We start from the raw sequence: 19,850 nt of genomic DNA on the forward strand, positions 1-19,850 counted from the left end.
GGGTTAAGAGCTTGTTCTGCTTCTTCTAGAGGACCCAATTGTGAGTCCCAGCACCCACATCCGGTGACTCATAAGCACCTGGAACCAGCTCCAGGGCAATCCAATCCCTCTGGCTTCTGTGGGACCTGCATTCACTGTACAGGCACACACAGTTGTGCACACATACCCACATAATTAAAAATGATTTTGAAAAATTTGAAATCAAGGTGAAATAAGCAAAAAGTAAATCCAAACCATTCTAAACACAGTTCGATGGCATTTGGAGTGGAATTTCTAGGAACTAATTTTCAATTGAATTGAAGGCAATTTGGAGAAAGGGGAAAAAAGGCCTGGATATAAGCAAAAAGATGAAAATAAGCTGAATTTTGTTACCCATATAAAAGGAGTCAGTTAGGTCAGGTTAGAGAAGATGAGGTCTTGCAGTCTGGTCAGTGCCCAGCTGCACAGTCGAATTTGTTGGAAACTTTCAGAAAACTATGGTGTGGTACAGAGCTGAAGATGCAGTTGTAACAGTTGTGGGATTGAGACAGAGTGGGCAACATTTTTGAACACTTGGAGTTTTTTTCAATAAACTTTCTAGTGTTGTTTGCTGTCTATGGAGAGGCATGAAAGTAATGAAAAGGCCGTGTTTTGAAGATGGGGATGATTTCTGGCAGGGAAGGCGATAGGAAGAACATTTAGGTTTGTTTAAAAAAGGTTTTGTTTCTTCTTTGATGATTTGATTGATCCACCCCAAATTCCCCATTCCCACGGGTCCCCCAGAACATGCACTCCTATCTTCTTACCTTCTTTTTCTTTTTTTTTTTATAACCTACTGAATCTAATTAGTTTTGTCTGATGCACATGGATATGGGGCCTCCTTTTGAGCAAGGCCTGCCTACCAGCAGTCCTACCTCCAAAGAAAAATAGCTTACTTTGTCCCAGAAGACATCAGTTACTAGTAGCTCCTCAGCTACAAGTGGGGTCATGTGAGCCTTTTCCTTACCCATGCTTGATCCTCTGCAGGTTTGTTCAGGTGACTGTAGCTGCAGTTAGTTTGTGAGTGCAGGACCAGCAGCAGTGCCACATCCAGAAGACAGCAGTTCACAGCATTCTGTCCCTTCTGCTGCAGTGCTCCCTGGGACTGTGGGGGTGTGTTTGTGATATGGTTAGATGTCCCATTTAGGGCTGATCACCAGACATTTATTCTGAGCACATTGGCCAGCCCTGAATCTCTTCATTAAAACCAAAGAGGAAGAAATATAACTATAAAGGCAACAAATACTGAGCTGTTCTAGAGCTAAAAGAAGCTCCGTGAAGAGTTACTCTTCAGTGAGAGCAGCAACCTACAGCCATTGTCACTGGTTTCCTGGGGTGGAGTTGTTGGTTTTGTTGTCTCACTATTGAAAAGAAGGTCAGTGAGAACAACAGAATTGAGAGCAAGCAAGTAGGACTTTTATTGAAAAGTAGAGTCACAGGTCTCTGCCACTGGAAAAGGTCCCAAAAATAGTTTAACAAGGAGCACTCTTGGTCAGATGTTCTTTTATATAATGGGAAGGAGTCAGTTTGCCCCATCAGCACATAAATTAAGCATCAAATTGGAATGTACCTGGTTGACTATCTTGGGTGTATTTGGGGGATTCTGGTTGGTCAAGGGATCAGGGAAAAGATTGCAGACTCAGAGGAAGTTTACCAAAGTCACCAAGGAGCAGGAAGAACGCTGAAGTAAAAGAACAGCCTGGTCAGGGCCTTTTAGATTTCATCTCTAAGACTCTTTGTTCCTTTGGCGTATCACCAGTCGCATCTGTTTCTGTGTTCTCGGAGTTTACTGGTTTCATCAGGGCATGCAGAGATACTTTTGTGCATTTGATCCCCAGAATCCACACGGTGGAAGAGAGAACCAACCATTTCCCCACAAGTTGTCCTCTTGACTTACACATATTCTCCCACCCCCTCACCCCCACAAATAGATAATGTTGTGGTGATTAGTGTCCTTGCAGGGGTAGGTAGTAGTTAAAGGAGATGTTTACTAGTCAGTTCCTAAGTGCTTGGAGGCAGATCCAGGCAGTGAAGAAAGCACCCTGACCATCTTGTCATAGATTCTTGACATTTTAGCGCTTTACTGCTGGGAACTTAGTGTGTGTGTGTGTGTGTGTGCGCGCGCGCGCGCGTGTGTGCCCTGTGGACAGGGTGAGTCCTCTCTGGAAGGTGTGCTGCTTGACTGCTACCTCGTGTCAGACACCTAGAGTCGAACCTTTCGCATTCTAACAAAGTAGGGTGATTACTGATGAAAAGACTCATTGCTGTCATTTTGCCATTTTCCTCCTCAGTGGGCTACCTTGAGAATGGAGAGAGGAGCCAAGGAGAAGAACCACCAGCTTTACAAGCCCTACACCAACGGTAGGATTGGGTACCTTAGTCTAAAAGAGCCTCTGAAATAATACCCAGAGTCCTTGTAGAGGTTCAGTCCACTTGCTCTTGCCTATAACAAAATACCTGAGGGTCCTTTGTAGAAGAAAACGGTTGACTTTCTGGTTAGTAGAAAACTCAGGCAGGGGCTGGGCAGATGGCTTAGGGAATAGAATGCTTGGTGTGCATTTACACAGGTTGGATCTCTAGAACCGTGTAAAACCTAGGTTCAATGACAGTACCCCTGTAAAGTTCCAGTGCTGGGGCTAGAGACAGGCAGATTTCTGCAGCTCAGTGGCAAGCTAGTCTAGCAGTCAACTTCAAGTTCAGTGTGAGCCTAGTAAAAGTGTGGTAGAGAGTGATAGGGAAAGATAGCTCCCATTGACCTCTGGCCTGTGTGCTCATGCAGCACACACACACTCATACAGTTGATCTCCCAATTCCTCCCTCTCTCTCTCACTCAGACAGAAGAGCAAACCTGGGTAGAAGTAGAATGCCACTGGTCAAGGGCCCCTTGACCACATTGCAGTATGGCAGATGGTACCACATGACAGGAGTGTGAGAGGGCAGGAAGGGAGGAAGAGTTGGTTTCAGTTGCAAGGAATGGGCCGAGAGAGTAGGTTGGTGTCTAGCTTTTTAAAAACAAACTGATCTAAAGAGCTAGGCATAGTGGCACATGCCTGTGATCCCAGCAGTTAGGAGATGGAAGTAGGAGAATCAGGAATTCAAAGGCATCCTTAGCTGTGTAGTGAGCTCTAAGCTCTAAGCCAGCCATTGGTCCTAAGACCTTGTCTCAAAACCAAGCAAACAAGCAACCAAAAATCCACCAAAACCCCAACCTGATGTTGTGGGAGTGAATGTACCCCTGCAGAACCACCCACCCAGAGAAGAACAGTGCTGCTCTGTTCAGGGACAGCAGTTCCATGACCTAATCACACAAACTAATCGCCTACATTCCTGGTTTGTCTGTTTAAAGCAAGGTCTATCTGTGTAGCTCTGGCTGGCCTCAGACTCACAGAGATTTCATTGCCTATGCCTCCTGAATGTTGGGATTAAAGGCATTTGCTACCACATCTGTTGATTTTTATTCTTTGATAGTTTTATACAAGTATATAATGAACTTTAGTCCTTTCCACCCCCTAGTTCTGTCTCATCTTCCTTTCTTCTACAGAAACCTTTTTTTTTCCTGCCTACTTTCATCCCTTTTTTGTGTAAGTGACTCACTTAGTTTAAACAGTGTTGTAGGCATGAGCCTAGATGGAAAACTATATATATTGGAGCACGGTAGACCCCCACCACTAACAACCCCAGCCCTTCTCAGAGCTGCAGCATTGAGGGCTCCCTCTTTCTGCTCATGAAACTCTGGAGAGCATATTCACATCCGACCATGGCACATGTACCCTTTGTGCTTTAAAACTCAGTCTTCATACACATGATCCTTGAAGCATGCTGCTTGACTAGGGATACTTATTTTTTGCAGGAATCATTGCAAAAGATCCCACTTCTCTGGAAGAAGAAATCAAAGAAATTCGCCGAAGTGGTAGTAGCAAGGCTCTGGATAAGACACCGGAGTTTGAGCTCTCTGACATTTTCTACTTTTGCCGGAAAGGAATGGAAACTATTATGGATGACGAAGTGACAAAGAGATTCTCTGCAGAGGAGTTGGAGTCTTGGAACTTGTTGAGCAGAACCAATTACAATTTCCAATACATAAGTCTCCGGCTTACCATCCTCTGGGGTTTAGGAGTGCTGATTCGGTATTGCTTCCTTCTGCCACTCAGGTGAGGCTGGGCCTTGAAGGCCAGTGTGAGCTGCTCTGCCTGTGTGCATGGCTCACCCATCTCACTTGGCCTTGTTTTCCATTTATAAAGGGGATAGTGTGTTTGGTTTTTTTCCCCCAGGGCTAGTCCATTTTACTCTTGGAAGGGCATACTGGGGGCTCTCCCTTCAAGCCTTTATATTCTTTACATATCATACAGAAAGAGTTGGATTTCTTTGTTTTTTGTGTATATGTGTGTGTAATGTTTTTGTTTTTTTGAAAGCCTCACTGGGTAGCTCTGGCTGGCCTGGAACTCACAGATATTTATCTGTCTCTCCTTCTTGAGTACTGGGATTAAAGGTGTGCTCCAAACACCATACCTGGCTAGTTGGATTTCTTAAAGACCGTTTGCTTGTGGGGACTGAACAAAGGGCAGAGAACATCACATACTTCCTGACCCCTCTTTCCTAAGCATAGCCTTTCCTGAATCTTGCCTTTCTGGTACAGAAGCTATATTGATCTCTTCTCTGTGCTCTTCTCAGTTTGACTGGCACCTTCCAACTCTGCCTCCTTTTTGACAGAGGTTTTACTTCTGCCAGGGTGTTGAAACTAAGCAAGATCAGACAGGTGTCGGGCATAGCAGCTGCTGAAGAGATAGTTCTCTGTTTGGAATTGCAGTCATCTCTCCACACAAATGGTTTCCCACATTTCCAGGGGAAGCTATTGTCAGGTCTTACGTGTGGTTTTTATGGCTCCTGCCATTGTCTTCACACGTTCACTGAATAACTGGTTTACTCTATTTGTCTTCTTACAGGATTGCACTGGCATTCACAGGGATCAGCCTCTTGGTGGTGGGCACTACCATGGTTGGATACCTGCCCAATGGGAGGTGAGTAGAGTGAGTTGACGTCACAGCCTCAGAGCGTGAGGACTGGCTGGGAGCACGCTGCAACACAGTCCTTGAGTCCTAGGTGGTTCAGATACTCGCACTGGCAGTGGTGTCTGTAGTGAATGCGTTTGTTTTGTAATTGATCGGAGATAGTAGCTGTGTGTGCTCACTTCTTGCATTCTAGCCTTCACCATCTTCGCATTTTAGATTCAGAAAGGCAGATACCACAAAGGAGTCTTGGCTCAGGTATTAACGGATTTTTATAGCATGTTTGTTTATGCTGGGAATCAAAACCAGGACCCTGTATGCAGGATGAGTTCTCTGTTGCTGTTGTGCCCTCAATTTTTAAGATGTTTAATTGCTTGGTTCTGCTAGCTCCATAAGTTGAGAAGTAATTTTCTTTCTCCCCACTACTCTTCTTTCTCAAGGAAACTTTACTCACCTAGGGAAGCTCTGAGGCCCCGTAGACATCTGTTTTGCTGGGGCTGATAAAGAGCTTACACCTACTATGGGTTGGTGAGTTGGGGAATAGAAATCTAAGAAACCTTGGCTTGCCTATCCTGGAAATTCTAGGCCTAGAAATATTTTCTACTACTAACAGGTGAATGTCATCAAGTCAGATTGCTTTTCTCTGATTGCATGTGGATATAAAGATGTTAAATAATACATTTGTGGGTTTTACTATGTGTGCTAATATTTCTATAAGTACACAAACACCTCAGCTGTCCTGTTGTTGCAGGTTTAAGGAGTTTTTGAGTAAACATGTTCACTTAATGTGCTACCGGATCTGTGTGCGAGCCCTGACAGCCATCATTACCTACCACAACAGGTGAGGGAGGCTCATTAACATTGTCTACAGCTAGTGATGCTTGAGAGGTGAGAGGAGCATTCCAAACGAATCAATTCTTGCCATTTTTATTGCTTGTATATATTTTATACCCAGGAAAAACAGACCAAGAAATGGTGGCATCTGTGTGGCTAATCATACATCTCCCATTGATGTGATCATCTTGGCCAGCGATGGCTACTATGCCATGGTATGCAGCCTCTTTTTGTGGTTTTTCTAGGTTTTTCAGTTCTAGGATCAGATCTCTAGGCCCTCCACAGAAAACTTCCTTGATTAAGGATTCAGACATGTAAACATATTTTTATGTGCAGGTCCCAACTTATGAGGGTCACCCTAGGGCTGGATAGAAGCTGTTCTGAGTTGAATGATTGAGAGTATGGCTGGAGATTGTGTCTTGTGTCTTAGACTGAGGAGGTTGCAAGAAAAGGGAGTCTTGAGAAAGCCAGGTGAGAGGCATTGAGATTACCTGAGAGAGCCATTTTATAAGTTACTCAGCTTTATGTGTTTACCTGGAGTAGCCTCTGGCACTGATGGCTAAAGGGGAATTCAAATCAGAGGAGTTCAAGTAGTGGTTTCTTGATAGTGAGAAACTTAAAATTATGAAATATTAACAGGGAGAGGTTGGTGTGTATATTTTGTGGGATTGTGGTCCTCCCCAGAGTGGGAAGATCTGTGTAAGGATGACTTCACTACTAATAATTCCTCTGTCTGAGATTAGGTGGGGCAAGTGCACGGGGGCCTTATGGGTGTGATTCAAAGAGCCATGGTCAAAGCCTGCCCACACATCTGGTTTGAGCGTTCTGAAGTGAAAGATCGCCACCTGGTGGCTAAGAGGTAAGTGGCAAATGCTATTCAGTTGATCTAGCAAGGGCGTAAACAGAAAACATTTTCTTTATATAGGTATAACCTTTATACTGAGGTTATACCATTGTTGTAGTAAAGTTTTAGGACATCTAAAAAGGATGTAAGTAAACACAGTATTATTTATTTAAGTTATTTATGTTTTCATTATATCCTTCCCAATAAACAAGTTAAGAAGTGTGATTCTTGTTTGTTTTGGGTGGTGCTTGGTAGGGTATTGTATATGCTGGGCAAGTGGTTTATTACTGAGATTTACATATTGCAAGCCAAAAATCTTTGATTGCTATGTGCAGCCTATAAAGTTATTGACTCTTCCTTTTTATTTCTGTTTCCTAAAGACTGACTGAGCACGTACAAGATAAAAGTAAGCTGCCCATCCTCATCTTCCCAGAAGGTACAAAGTGACAGGAGTGGGAGACCGGGCCCTGAGCCTTGGGTAACGCTGGGGAGGGGGACCAGAATCTGAGCCCTGAGTAACCCTGGGGAGGGGGACCAGGCCCTGAGCCCTGGGTAACTCTGGGGAGGGGGACCAGGCCCTGAGCCCTGGGTAACTCTGGGGAGAGAGATGAGTTCCTGTGTCCTGGGTAACACTGGGGCCTTTTAGCATGGGAGACTTAACAATTTGGGTCAGTTGAGAAGTTTGGTTACGTTTCATAGTGTCTACCTCGCCAGTGCAGGATCCTTTCTGTGGCTCTACTGACAGGTAGCTCTCTAATCTCCTGTAGAATACTCCTCAGTCTCCTTGGCATCCCTGCTCAAACCTAAGGCTGGGACAGTGGTCTGACAGGAGAAAAGGAATAAGGACTGCATTTGTCCAGCTCCCTAACTGTTCATTCTTGATTTGGGTGGCGATTGACTCACACTCTTTGAGCATAATTTTTAGTGCTGAAGAAACACTGGGTAGCTGGGCGATGGTAGTACACACCTTTAATCCCAACACTTGGGAGGCAGAGACAGGTGGATCTCTGAGTTCGAGGCCAGCCTGGTGTACACAGCCAGGACAGTTGCATAGAGAAACACTGTCTCGAAAAAAACAAAACAAAGTAATAAAAGAAGGAAAGAAAGAGGAAAGGGGAAAAAGAGAAACTGGGTGGAAGTCCAGAAAGAAACGGTTTTCTCTGGCCTGTGTTTTTCAGGAACCTGCATCAATAACACATCAGTGATGATGTTCAAAAAGGGAAGCTTTGAAATTGGAGCCACTGTTTACCCTGTTGCTATCAAGGTATAAGACCTCTGAGGCCAGCTTGTATGCACAAGTGGGAAGTGGGAATTGGTGAACTAGTCGGGGCTGCTCCCCTCTCACCAGCACTGCCAGACTGTGGGCAGAGCAGTGGAAGAAGAGGGTGCTGGTGGTGGGATTCATAGGGATATGGGATATAGGAGAAAAAGGGCTTCCAGGTTCTGCAAACAGAAACTTCCTAAGCTCTGTAATTGTGTCCTCATTACTTTGTTCTTTAGAGACTTTGTTGAAGCATAGCACACTCGATTGCGCAGGTGACTTGTGCCAGTAGCAGAGGAGGGCTTGTAGGCTGAACTTGTACAGTGGTAGAGAGGAGAGAATGGATGGCTCTTTGCTCTACTGTGTGCAGTAAGCACTCCGGCGCAGTGGGTTTCAATGTCCTCATTCGAGCAACGATAGACTGGATCCTGGAGCTTCTCCACTCCTGTTTCCATCCTTCAGGAAGTAACTTGTCCTAACCAATCCCTTAGACACCCTGGAAACATGGAATGGTTCAACCAGTCAGCCTCCCTATGTTTTCAGTTTCCTTATCCCCCTTTAGCCTAGTGCAGATCTGTATTCCTTCTAAAAGAGTCTAGTTCTCAGAGTATTACCCCCCCCAAAGTTTGTTTTCAGTAATGTCAACATACCTAGGCTGAGATTTTAGAGCAGGATCCGAAGTTGTGAACAGCTCTGTTTAGCCCCTGTCTTTCGGGTGTCTGTTTGCAGTGTTGTAGAAACATGTCCACTTGGTTTTCAGCTTTTCTGCACAACTCCTGGGTAGGTAGACAACACCTTCTACTAGCTAAGCAGAACACCGAGCCCACTAATACCTGAATATTGGCTGCAGGCTCACTGATGGGCAGCCATAAGTAGGGATGGCATGCCAAGGAATAGTCTTTATCAGAGTCTGCTGTGTGTGAAAGTAGAGAGTGGAGTCTATATCCCACATGTATTAGGGTTTTCTAGAGGAACAGAACAGGAATGAACAAATGGATGTGTGTGTGTGTGTGTGAGTAGCTTACACACTGTGGTCCAGCTAATCCAATAATGCCAGTTTCCCAACAAAAAGTCCAAAAATGCAGTAGTTGTTCAGTCTACAAGGCTGATTTCTTAGTTGGTCTTCAGTATATGCCAGAATCTTGTAGGCTCCAATGTGAGTGAAGGAATGGACTTGCCAGTGAAATTGATAACAAGCAGACAAAGAGCAAGCTTCATTCTTCCAGGTCCTTATATTGGCTAACACCAGAAGAAAGTGTGACCCAGATTAAAGGTTAAATCTTCCCACCTCAAAAGATTCAGTTAAGGAAAAAAAAAAAAATCTCTCACAGATGTAGCCCCTAGTTCATTTCAGGTGTAGTCAAGTTGACAACCAAGAATAGCCATCGCACCACCAGTCTGCAGTCTGGCATAATGCTGTATGGGAGGTACTCTATCAACTCTGCTTAGTGAGCTACCTGCCCTTTTTTTCCTCACTGTGTTAGCTTCTATAGCATCACGGGGTTTTGGGGGGAGGCGGGGGTTAGCAGTAAAAAGATTTAGACCTCATGCCAAATTCTAAATGTCATTTTATCTAGGCCCTGGGTCATACTTAGGGTTGGTCAGGGGATTACATTGGTAGAGCCTCTGCTATGCGACCTGACTCTCACCCATTGTGAGACATGAAATGACCTGACTCTCACCCATTGTGAGACATGAAATCTTGAGAAGAGTTAGGACTTCTCTGCTCTCCGCAGAATAAGACATGTAAATTTCCATCCTGTTTATATAGCAGACTTGCGCTCCACAGGTATTTCTAGTTTTGTTTTGTTTTGAAGTTCTGTTGGTGTCTGAACTTGAGCAGCTTCAGCAGTGACAGTGCTTCTGTCACATTTCTGCAGTCACAAGTCACAGTCTGGTTTGAAGAGTGTTGACCGTTGTTTTGAACTTTTGTTTTGCCGTGGTGTCTGCCTGGATGGGAAGAGAATCAGTGCTAAACAGAGGTCTTGGTCTCTTCTAACACAACTTCTGCTCATGTGCTTGTAACAAGAGTCAGTTTTATGTTTGAAACAGGTCTCCCTGTGTTACTCAGCCTGGTCTCAAGCTCCCAGGCTCAACCATCCCTGTTACGTTTTCCAGGCAGCTGGGATGGCAGGTGTACTCCAGTATGACTGGCTAGCTGCCCTATCTTTGTAATCATATACCGTAAATTAGTTTTAAATTTTTATTCTCCCTTGCTTTGGTATTAAAAAATTCACTATTGCTTTTTTTTAAAAAAAAAATATTTTTTTACTTTATGTGCATTGGTGTTTTGCTTGCAAGTATGTCTGTGTGAGGGGGTAGGTTCTCCTGGAATTGAAATTGCAGATAGTTGTGAGCTGCCATGTTGGTGCTGGGAATTAAACCAGGATCCTCTGGAAGAGTAGCCAGTGCTCTTAACTACTGAGAGCCATCTCTCCAGCCCCTACTGTTGCTCTTTTTAAATTTTATGTATATGATTATTTTTGTCTGCATGCATCTGTGCACAGCTTATGTACCTGGTGCCTGAGGAAGCCACAAAAGAATATTAGAACCCTTGGAACCAGAGTTACAGATGACTTTTAAGTTGACATGTAGGTGCTGGGAATTGAAGCCACGTCCTCTGGAGGAGCAGCCAGTGCTCTTAACTGCTGAGCCGTCTCTCCAGTTCCTCTTAGTGGTATTTAAGGTGCATTCATTAATGTGTTAGGTTTCTTAGTTTCTGTTGTTAAATATGTATTTTTATAATTAAGACTTAATCTCAGCAGAGTAGTTCAGTATTCTGAATTAGACAGTTGAAACTCCATCCACCGTCATCTCCATGAATCGCATGACAGTACTCTACAGGCATCCTTCTCTCAGGAAGGCAACAGTGGTGGCACCTCATACCTCTTGAAATGCTTTCATTTGTTCATTCTCCGTGCTGACCCTTGGTTGTGCTTTTGCGGTCAATGCATTGCCTTATCTATTTCCTCTAACATTTGGTAGCAACCGCCCATGCTCTGCTCAGGCGGCCTTCTCAAGGACTCAGCTCTTCCTGTCCTGTTACTTCTCATGTACCTTCCTCACCAGACTTCCTACTGCTGAGGTTACTGTGGGCTAATGGTTGAGGAGCTGCAATCATTTCTCACAAAACCCTTGGAAACAAGCCTTTTCTCTCCATTAAAATCATTGACAAACGCAAGTACCTAATACACCTGTTTGTTGAGACCTCATGAGACTAATGGGTGTGGACCCATTTGCTAATGAATACTGGTGATTTAATTAGCAGAGTTTTTTGGCCATATAGGAATTCACTTTGTTAGAATTATAAATATGTAAATTATATTTGCAATACTTAAGGGTTTTTTTGCAATACTTAAGTTTTAATATAGTATATTGCAAGCTTTGTGTTTCTTTTTTTTTTTTTAAGTTTTTCGAGACAGGGTTTCTCTGTGGTTTTGGAGCCTGTCCTGGAACTAGCTCTTGTAGACCAGGCTGGTCTCGAACTCACAGAGATCCACCTGCCTCTGCCTCCCAAGTGCTGGGATTAAAGGCGTGCGCTGTGTTTCTTTCTTAGTCTGCAGCATCAGAAATTTTCCTTTGAATGTCCCGTGAAAAAGTTGATTATGTGTGAAGGTGTCTTTGTGTATAGTTTATGTACATTAGGAGATGCCTTGATGTAAGATAGGCCTCATAAGAGAGGAAAGGATGCATGAAACAAGCACAGTGGACTATTTCTAATGATTGAACCTAGGAAATGAGTGGCCGGTATTTTGTTATCCTGCATTCTGTTTTTGGATTGTCTGGAAATATTTGCTTGTGAGTGCAGGAGAAGGCTCTCTGAGGCAAGAACTGTTTGGGTGTGGTGGTCAGGAAAGACCTCCCTGATGGCCTGAGTGAACCTGGAGGCCATGACCTTAGAGCCATGGATCCCTGCCCCTGTGGACCCTCCCCAAGCACTGGTATAGTCCTTACATCCAGTCTCCTCTCCTTTTGCAGTATGACCCTCAGTTTGGTGACGCCTTCTGGAACAGCAGCAAGTATGGGATGGTGACATACTTGCTGAGAATGATGACCAGCTGGGCCATTGTCTGCAGCGTTTGGTACCTGCCTCCTATGACCAGAGAGGTAGGTGTCTCCAGTCCTCCAGCGCAAGTCTTCGTGTGTGTTCAAGAGTCTGGCAGAGTATTTTCATTCATTCTCTGTTACAGAAAGATGAAGATGCTGTTCAGTTTGCTAACAGGGTGAAGTCTGCCATTGCCCGGCAGGGAGGATTGGTAGACCTTCTATGGTGAGTAGAGCTGACTCCAGAGAATATGCACCTCTGTGGCAAAGGGCTCCTCCCTGGCACAGCATGAAACCTGCTGGCCATAGAGAAGAACTCTCCAGGTTCCTTTCCTTAGTTCCAGCCAATAATGCCAGTGCTGTGTTGTCCTCGGGAATGTAGAGTTGTGGGCTTTTGCCCGGTCTGTTGGGACTTCCAGACAGTTTGTGCCTCTAGGTAGAGATGACCCTATTCTGTTTGGAAACTTCAGAGGGAAGAATGTAGAATTTCCTCTGTTGTCTGTGTACTGTATTTGAAAAGTCCGCATTTCCTTTTCTACATTTTCTTGCCTATCTTTTTCTGTACAGTTTATAGGTCTCTTGCAACTACTTATTTGTGCCATTTGTAGTATGAAAGCAACCAAAGAGAATACATGAACAAGTAGTCATGACTGTCTCACTGAAACTTCCTTACAGGAACAGATGTAAGACAGGGTCTGAGCCTTTGTTCCGTGGGTCTGAATTAACACCTAGTGTCTGCAGGAGTTAAACTCAAGTTAAAGAGGAGCTTGATTCATGATTTCCTGCCAGATTTTGGCCATATAATGCATCTGTCATACTGCAGAGCTGACCAGTGGCCTTCTCTGTTGCTATATTAGCCTTTGTCTTTCCAGGGATGGTGGATTGAAGAGAGAAAAAGTGAAGGACACATTCAAAGAGGAGCAGCAGAAACTGTATAGCAAGATGATTGTTGGTAACCATGAGGACCGGAGCCGGTCCTGAACCTCTTGCCTGGCCCTGGCTGGAGCTGCCATCTCTAAATTCTGACAAGTGAGCCAGCTGGAGTTGTTGCTGCCACAACCTCTGCCACCATCCCTGCCACCCACTGCTGCATCTTCCAGACTCTGGCCCTCAGGCTGTTCTGGGCTCCAGGACTCCTGAGCTTCATCAGAGCCCCATGCACTGCCTGCTGTCCTCTAACCAGAAAGCTGCTAGCCGGGGCTCCCCAGGACAAAATGCCTCTTGTTCCTTTATAATAAGCCTGTAAGAGGAAGACCATTAAAGCAGCTCTGTGGTATGCTAGCTGGTGGGAAGGCAGGCCCTGTTCTTGCCCTGAGAGAATGTTGGGTGTTACTGTGTAAGGACATACACATGCTGGGGAAAGTCAGAAGAGACACTGCTGAGGCAGGTGCCCAAACAACCTCCAGCCTGGAAGCTTTTAGATGGGACAAGAAGAAAGCTATCTATAGGAGTGTTAGTTCCACTCAGCAGATGGAGTTATAAGTTCTTGTGTCTTGCTTACGAAGATCAGCAGAGGAGATAGGAAGAAGCCAGTGGGCCGCTGGCCAGCTAGCTAGCCCCAGGAAGATTTGATTCAGACTCCAGGCTGAGCCTGAGTCCCCCACATGACTTGTCTTTTACTGTGTCTCAGTTTCCCTGTCTGTTACATGGAATTGCCAAGGGTGGTGATAACCTACCTCACAGGGTTGTTGTGGGGATTCTAGTGCTAGTATATGTGAAGGAAATGGATGTTGGTCTCACAGGGACGGCTTCATAGAATGTGGCAGGACAAGGTGAGCACTCAGAGCTGCTGCCCAGGATTTTAAACTTGTTTTGTGAGTAAATAAAACTGTATGGTAAATGAACTTAGGAACTTTGCCTTCACTCCCCGAGAAATGTATTTCTTGCCAGTTAACAGTGGTAGTACTTGAAAATGACCCTGGCCTGCAGGGTCTGGAATGAGGATAGTATTGCTCAGGAGAGGGTAACCTTTCAGATTAGATGTTTTCATGTCTCTGTTTCTAGCTTTCTCCCAAGATGAGAGCCATGGAAACAAACTGTTGATGAGTTTGGAGAGAGGCCCTGTCGGTGGCATTCTGGATTTGAGAACTGTGGGACACGGCAGATATTAAGGCATGAGGAGGGAGCAGAAGTGCTGGGGAGGACTGATGAGTTAGGCAGGAGGGATGGGTACATTGCATGCACCCATGGGAGAAATGGCAGGCCTGCAAGCCACCCAGCAACACCAAAGTCAGCCTCTGTTTCTTCTGAGGTCTACCAACTTTGAATTCCTCCAGAGGAAGAGTTCCCTGCTACCCACATGATCTCCAAGTCTAGGAGTGCAGCCTGGCTCTCAAGGCTATGAACTGATGCCACTCTGACACTTGAGGACCCTGTGGTGTCACCCCACCTTCCTGTCACCTCATAGCCTCCCATTACCTCCTGCCTGCTCCATTCCCAGTGGAAAACACTTTTCAAATAAAAACACCAATGACTATAAGAACAGCCTCGTGGGGACTGTTTTACAAATGTTCAAAAATAAAAAGTGGGTCTCAGCTTATGTAGAATGTAGTGTTTCAGTGCTGTCCTCTGAAAACGTCTAGGGTCAGGCATCCTTTGAAACTTCCGCGGGTGGTTTGATTCACAATCTGTAGAGAGTTTTTAATCTTGTTTTTACTCGTATCACATCCTGCTCTCCCGTGGCACAGCGGGGAACAGTGAGAAGTCTGCATCTTTCCTCGGCACTGATCCAGGAACTCAGGCTAGTCTGCCGTGTGTAACTGGGTCCTGCAGGTTCTCAGTCACTGCAAGCCGCATGGATGGCCTGAATACATGAGAGCTCGATCCCACTGGCCAGCCTGCTGCTCCCTTGCTGTGTTGTCTTTATTTCTCTATTTTCTGACTTAAACCGGGTGAATCTGAGGCCTTACATACCTCTGAAGTTTCAGTAGGTGTATGCGTGTGCACCTATGTGCATACAGATGTGTGGGTAGCAGTGTGTGTGGAGGCCGGAGAACAGCCTCAGCTGTTCGTTCTCCAGTCGGGCCTCACGTTGTTTTTTGAGACGGGGTCTCTTTGGCCTAGGATGATTGGCCAGTGAGTCTGTCGTCTCTGCTTTTCCAGCACAGCAATTAAAAGTAGAAGCTACCTTCCTAGCTTTTTTTTTTTTTTTAAACATTGGTTCTAGGAACTCACACTCAGGACTTCATGCTTGCAATGCAAGTGCTTTATTGACTGAGCTCTTATTCCAGCTCCAGCTCCATTAAAAGCCCATTGCTCACACGTGAGCTTTGAGCCCTAAAATTGTGTGGGTCCATTTTGAGCTGTTGAGTCCCCCTGCAAACCCAGCTTGGAAGCTAACCACCTCGGGGCCCAGACCTGCTGGATAGTTGGGGTTGTGGATCACAGACAGTTTTCACTCAAACAGGACTTTGTTACCAACTAGTTAAAGAGCTTTCTAATCAGGCCAGTAAAATCCTCTGATAACAGGACGGAAGCTCAGTAGAAGGGCGTCAGCCTGGCCAGGCCCTATAAATAAAGCTTGGGAGCCAGTTTACATCAGCACCACTCCCTGTTGGTGTCCTTCAGAGAAGAAAGAAACCTTTGCGTGTGAGAGACGGTGGGCCAGGGCAGTAGCAAGGGGCTTCCAGATATTGAAAGGCTGGCTAGTGGACACTAACCAGTTGCCTTGTGGCAATCTGGGCCTATAAACCCTGTGGCTTCCTTCTACAATTTACCAAATGCCCACTGTCTGGGTTGGTGTTTACTGTTGGCCACTGGTGTCTGAAAGATACTACCATGTCACTGCAGGTGCCATCCACCTGCTGTACATCTTAGCTGCCAGACTCAGTTTCTCCAGGTGCACCCTCCTGGGTGGCCCGGAATATCCCAACTCATGCGCACAGACCCTTGGACAGGCTAAGAGATGACCATCTGGCCATCCATCTTTCACCGCACTCACTCCCCTCTCCCCCAGTCAATATGTCTCTCTCCGATGGGAAAGTTAATAAATTTTGCTCTAGATTAAAAGTATTGATTATTTCATTTGTAAACAATAAATAAAAAGGAGGAACTTTTCACTGCACCAGGGCTAGCGTCTGGTGTATTTTGCTGGTGAAATTTTGCTTGCTGTTTGGGGGGGTGGGCTTCTCATATGCATTCCGACCGGCCAGCAGCATTGATTTCCTATTAGTCTCCCAGCACCACCCAGTAACACATCATTTCAGTACCTGCTATTAATGGTCTTTTGATAAATAATCACTTGTAAGTCAATAAATTTTTATTAAACACTGTAGCTCTTTGATTTATTAAAATCCGACCATGTTTGTCTGGGAGAAAAGGGATGCTGAATTGAAGTGGATATCTTCATACATCTTCCTGACGCGGAGCAGTCACTGCACACTCCAGAGAAAAACAATTGCATTTTAACAGAAACAAAACAGCCGAGTTTGGAACTTGGGCCCAGGGAAACTTTATCTCAGTCAGTGTCGCGCTTTACTCTGCCGGGAGCAATGGCAGGCCAGCAGAAGAAGAACTTGTGTTGGCTTCTGAGCGAGCAGTGCCATCCCCTGCTTGACTGCCTCTGGGTGGCACTGAGGGGCCTGGGCACATACTAAGCAACCTTTTCCAGGGTCAAGTGGACCCTGGATCAAACACCTGTAGGAGCAGATACTATTGGAGACAAAGGACCTTTTAACTAACTGGCCATCTTTCCAAAGCCACACCCAGGTCAGGGAATGCCTAGAGATGATGGATGTTGATCATAAAAGTGAGCCAACAGCTACAGATTGGAAGTCTGTCTTTTGTTCTGTAGAGTGTGAAGTGTTTGACACCTGAAGCCTGGCTGTACATCAGTTGCTCTATGGAAGCTGCTCAGCCGGAGTCCTTACCCAGAGGGATATTGGGGAAAGGGCAATCAGGCTGGATGGTCACTGTCAGAACAGCTGGGGCCTGGAGAGGTGGCTCAGTGGTTAAGAGCACTGCTATTCAAGGGTCTCACTTATGTTCCCAGCACTCAAAACATCTTACAGCTGCCTGTGACTCCATTTCTAGGGGACCTGGTGTCTTTCTGGCCTCCAAAGACACAAACAAATGTGCACACACAAATAATTTTTAAAAACTCTGGAGGCCCTTGGCCCTACTCTTGGTCATCTGTCAGTACCTAGCGTGGTGGGCAGAGACATGACGAGAGGTGGGAAGAAGTCCACAAGCCAGGTCCGCACACCTTTAATCCAGCACCCTGGAGAAAGGGAGAGGTGGATCTCTGAATTCAAGGCTAGCTTGATCTACATAGTGAGTTCTAGACCTGCACGGAATATACAGTGAGAACCTGTATCAGGGAAAAATAAAATGGACTGGTGCTCTCTTGACAACTACCTGCTTCCGGCTTTCTCGGGAACTAACTGTTGGAGTTTCCTCTTCTGTCCCCATCTAAGGTGGCAGGGAGTCATTGGACTTTGAAGGGTGAACTGCAAGGATTGGCACACTACTGTTTGAACGCAATGGCTTGTGTCCCCAGATGCAGGAGGTTGGTTAGGGAGCCTGGCTCCTCTTCTAAGGACTTCAGGGCTGTGCCTGAGCCCTAATCCCAATGTTATTGGGTGGTGTGCCACACCCAGGAAGTCAAAGGAAGCATGAATAGAGCTTTCTAGAACATGGGTGACTTGAGTTTCATGTGCAAAATTTAAGCCCATTTTTTGCTTTGTAGCCTAAGTTGATCTTGAATCTGTTATACTCCCATAGGCCTCCTGAGTGTAGATCACCGATGTGTGCCACCACATCCAGCTCAAGACCACTCTCAAGATGGAATAGACAACTTCCTAACCTTTGCCACTTCACCTCACTTCTGCCCAGGTTCATTCCATTCTAGGAGGACTTTGGTGGAGACAGGGGTGAAGAATCATCTGTTTCCTCTGCTCAAAGATGATTTCCTGAGGTCAAAAGCGCTGGGAGAGGAGCGTCTTGCTCGGAAGCTCCTGTTGTAGCTGAAATGGAGGCGAGGGAAGTGAAGCTGGGACAAAGACGGCATCACAAAGGACATTTGGGTATCACCCACCAGCAACCTCACCACCTGTTGAAACCAGGAGACAACGTAAGATTAAGGGAACAGCAGAGATTGGGGATCTCCAGAAAAAAAGGATGTGGTTATCCTAGGGATAACTGTGACCATGTGTTTTTTTTTTCTTTCTCTTGACTCCGTGGGCCTGCAACCACATTTGAAAGACACTTGAGCCATATCTCGGATCACCAACACAGTACTGAGAGAACTGTAGCTAGGGCGTTCCTTCTGGATCCCTTGAGTTTCTGGATCCCATGAGTTTCGGTGGAAGATGTCCTCAGACTGCCCAAGATCTGCATCCCATCCCATGACCTAGACAAGCAGCAGGTGGCGACTGGAGGCCTCTGGATGCATGGGTCCTCCTGCTTGGCCTTTTCCTTGTGCATGATGCTCTGTACCAGGCCCTGAGAAGGCCTTGCTGCAGCAGATTGATCAGCCAGCTGTGATTTGTCATTTCTGAGACAGGAGCTGTTTTCTCTTGCTTCAGGAGGCCCCTTCGACACCTGCTTTATTTTTCTTCCTGCGCTGACGTGACGGGAGACAGGTGTTAAACTACTTAATCACTTTAAAATTGTTTTAATTTTCTGTTTTTTATTGATCGCTCCAGCACCAATTAATCAGCTCACTGGACCAGGCAGTTAGTACATTAAAAATTGTCAGGGAGGCCGTGCATCTTGCAAAATGTCTAAAAAATATTCGGCTAACAAATTTTGTTTTTCCTTGGCATGCAACAGTACTTGGCCCATGGACCTACCTCCCACTCAGAAAGGACCCTTTCCTCTAGGATTTTCATGTTGGAATATTGGGGGTACAGGAGGAACCCAGGCCTAGGCTCTCGATAGAGATAAGTGGAAGCAGTAACCTTCGCTTGCCTCTTTGCACCTCCTCTCCACTTCAGCCTGTGGAGCAGCCCTAGCTCAGCTCTAACCAGGTTTTCCTTCCCTGGAACGCCAGCACTTTTCACCTTTGGGGTGTCCTGGGTAGCCACACTGCCCTCACTACTGCCCCACGCCCTACAAACCCTTGACTCACCTGTAATCACCCCACTAGAAAACGATGCAGCCATTGCCTCATTGTACTTCCAGAGTTACATAAACCACAGCTGCTCTCCAGGAGCCAGCATCGCTCATAGAGAGCAGACACACTTGCCTTCCCATTTCTCCCTTTGGCTCAGATCACCTATTGCTTTGTTACGGCAAGGCCTGCCTGCATAACCTGGGTTGTGGTTGCTTTCCGGTGGGTGCCCTCACCCCAAAATGTCTTTTCGCTCACTTGCTCCCTCTAGGTCCATCCAGCTTATTCCCAACGTGGGCAGGAGCCACCCTCACCCCACCCCACACCTTGCCGTTGCCACAGGAGACTCCACCAAACTTCAGGCAGCCTTTGCAGATCGTTTCTGGAAGGACCAATACACGAGCCCTGCCCATGAGGGTGCTTAGGAGATGTGAGGCTCCCGAGGGCCAGGCCCAGTGTTCTCTGCATCCTGGTGGCTGCCCTCAGCCCCACCTGCTCTGTATTAATTGTTATATGATTGGGTTAGCATGTATAATCTAGTATTGATTTTTCTCTGGATGCCACGGCTTTATTTGCTCACACCTGCCTTGTGTTTAATTGGTGCTTTGCTCTGGAAACAAGAGATCCTATCAGCCTGTTGGGTTTTCCCTGGGCACACTGGCATGCACACAGCCCAGCACCCACCCTCTCTCGGCCTCTCCCTGACCTTCCCACCTCCAGGCATTCCTGGGGTGTGAGGGGAGTGGGCAGTGACCCAGAAGGGCCTTTTTTTTTTTTTAAATACTTGACCTC

At 46.0% G+C, this 19,850-nt stretch overlaps 1 protein-coding gene across 1 annotated transcript in view; it reads left to right on the plus strand.

Moving 5' to 3' along the window:
- Nucleotides 1–13,847, plus strand: part of Gpat4 (glycerol-3-phosphate acyltransferase 4) — a 32,972-nt gene extending 19,125 nt beyond the window's left edge. Inside the window, exons 3-13 of the mRNA XM_057752474.1 lie at nucleotides 2,310–2,379; nucleotides 3,869–4,169; nucleotides 4,962–5,036; nucleotides 5,776–5,865; nucleotides 5,980–6,073; nucleotides 6,602–6,717; nucleotides 7,083–7,138; nucleotides 7,881–7,966; nucleotides 11,942–12,070; nucleotides 12,154–12,233; nucleotides 12,880–13,847. Of these exons, the coding sequence (XP_057608457.1) occupies nucleotides 2,310–2,379; nucleotides 3,869–4,169; nucleotides 4,962–5,036; nucleotides 5,776–5,865; nucleotides 5,980–6,073; nucleotides 6,602–6,717; nucleotides 7,083–7,138; nucleotides 7,881–7,966; nucleotides 11,942–12,070; nucleotides 12,154–12,233; nucleotides 12,880–12,988 (1,206 nt within the window). The 3' untranslated portion in view covers nucleotides 12,989–13,847. The remainder of the gene's footprint in view (nucleotides 1–2,309; nucleotides 2,380–3,868; nucleotides 4,170–4,961; nucleotides 5,037–5,775; nucleotides 5,866–5,979; nucleotides 6,074–6,601; nucleotides 6,718–7,082; nucleotides 7,139–7,880; nucleotides 7,967–11,941; nucleotides 12,071–12,153; nucleotides 12,234–12,879) is intronic.
- The last annotated feature ends 6,003 nt before the right edge of the window (nucleotides 13,848–19,850 follow it).

The sequence above is a fragment of the Chionomys nivalis genome, chromosome 20 (assembly GCF_950005125.1).
Source record: "Chionomys nivalis chromosome 20, mChiNiv1.1, whole genome shotgun sequence".
Lineage (NCBI taxonomy): Eukaryota > Metazoa > Chordata > Mammalia > Rodentia > Cricetidae > Chionomys > Chionomys nivalis.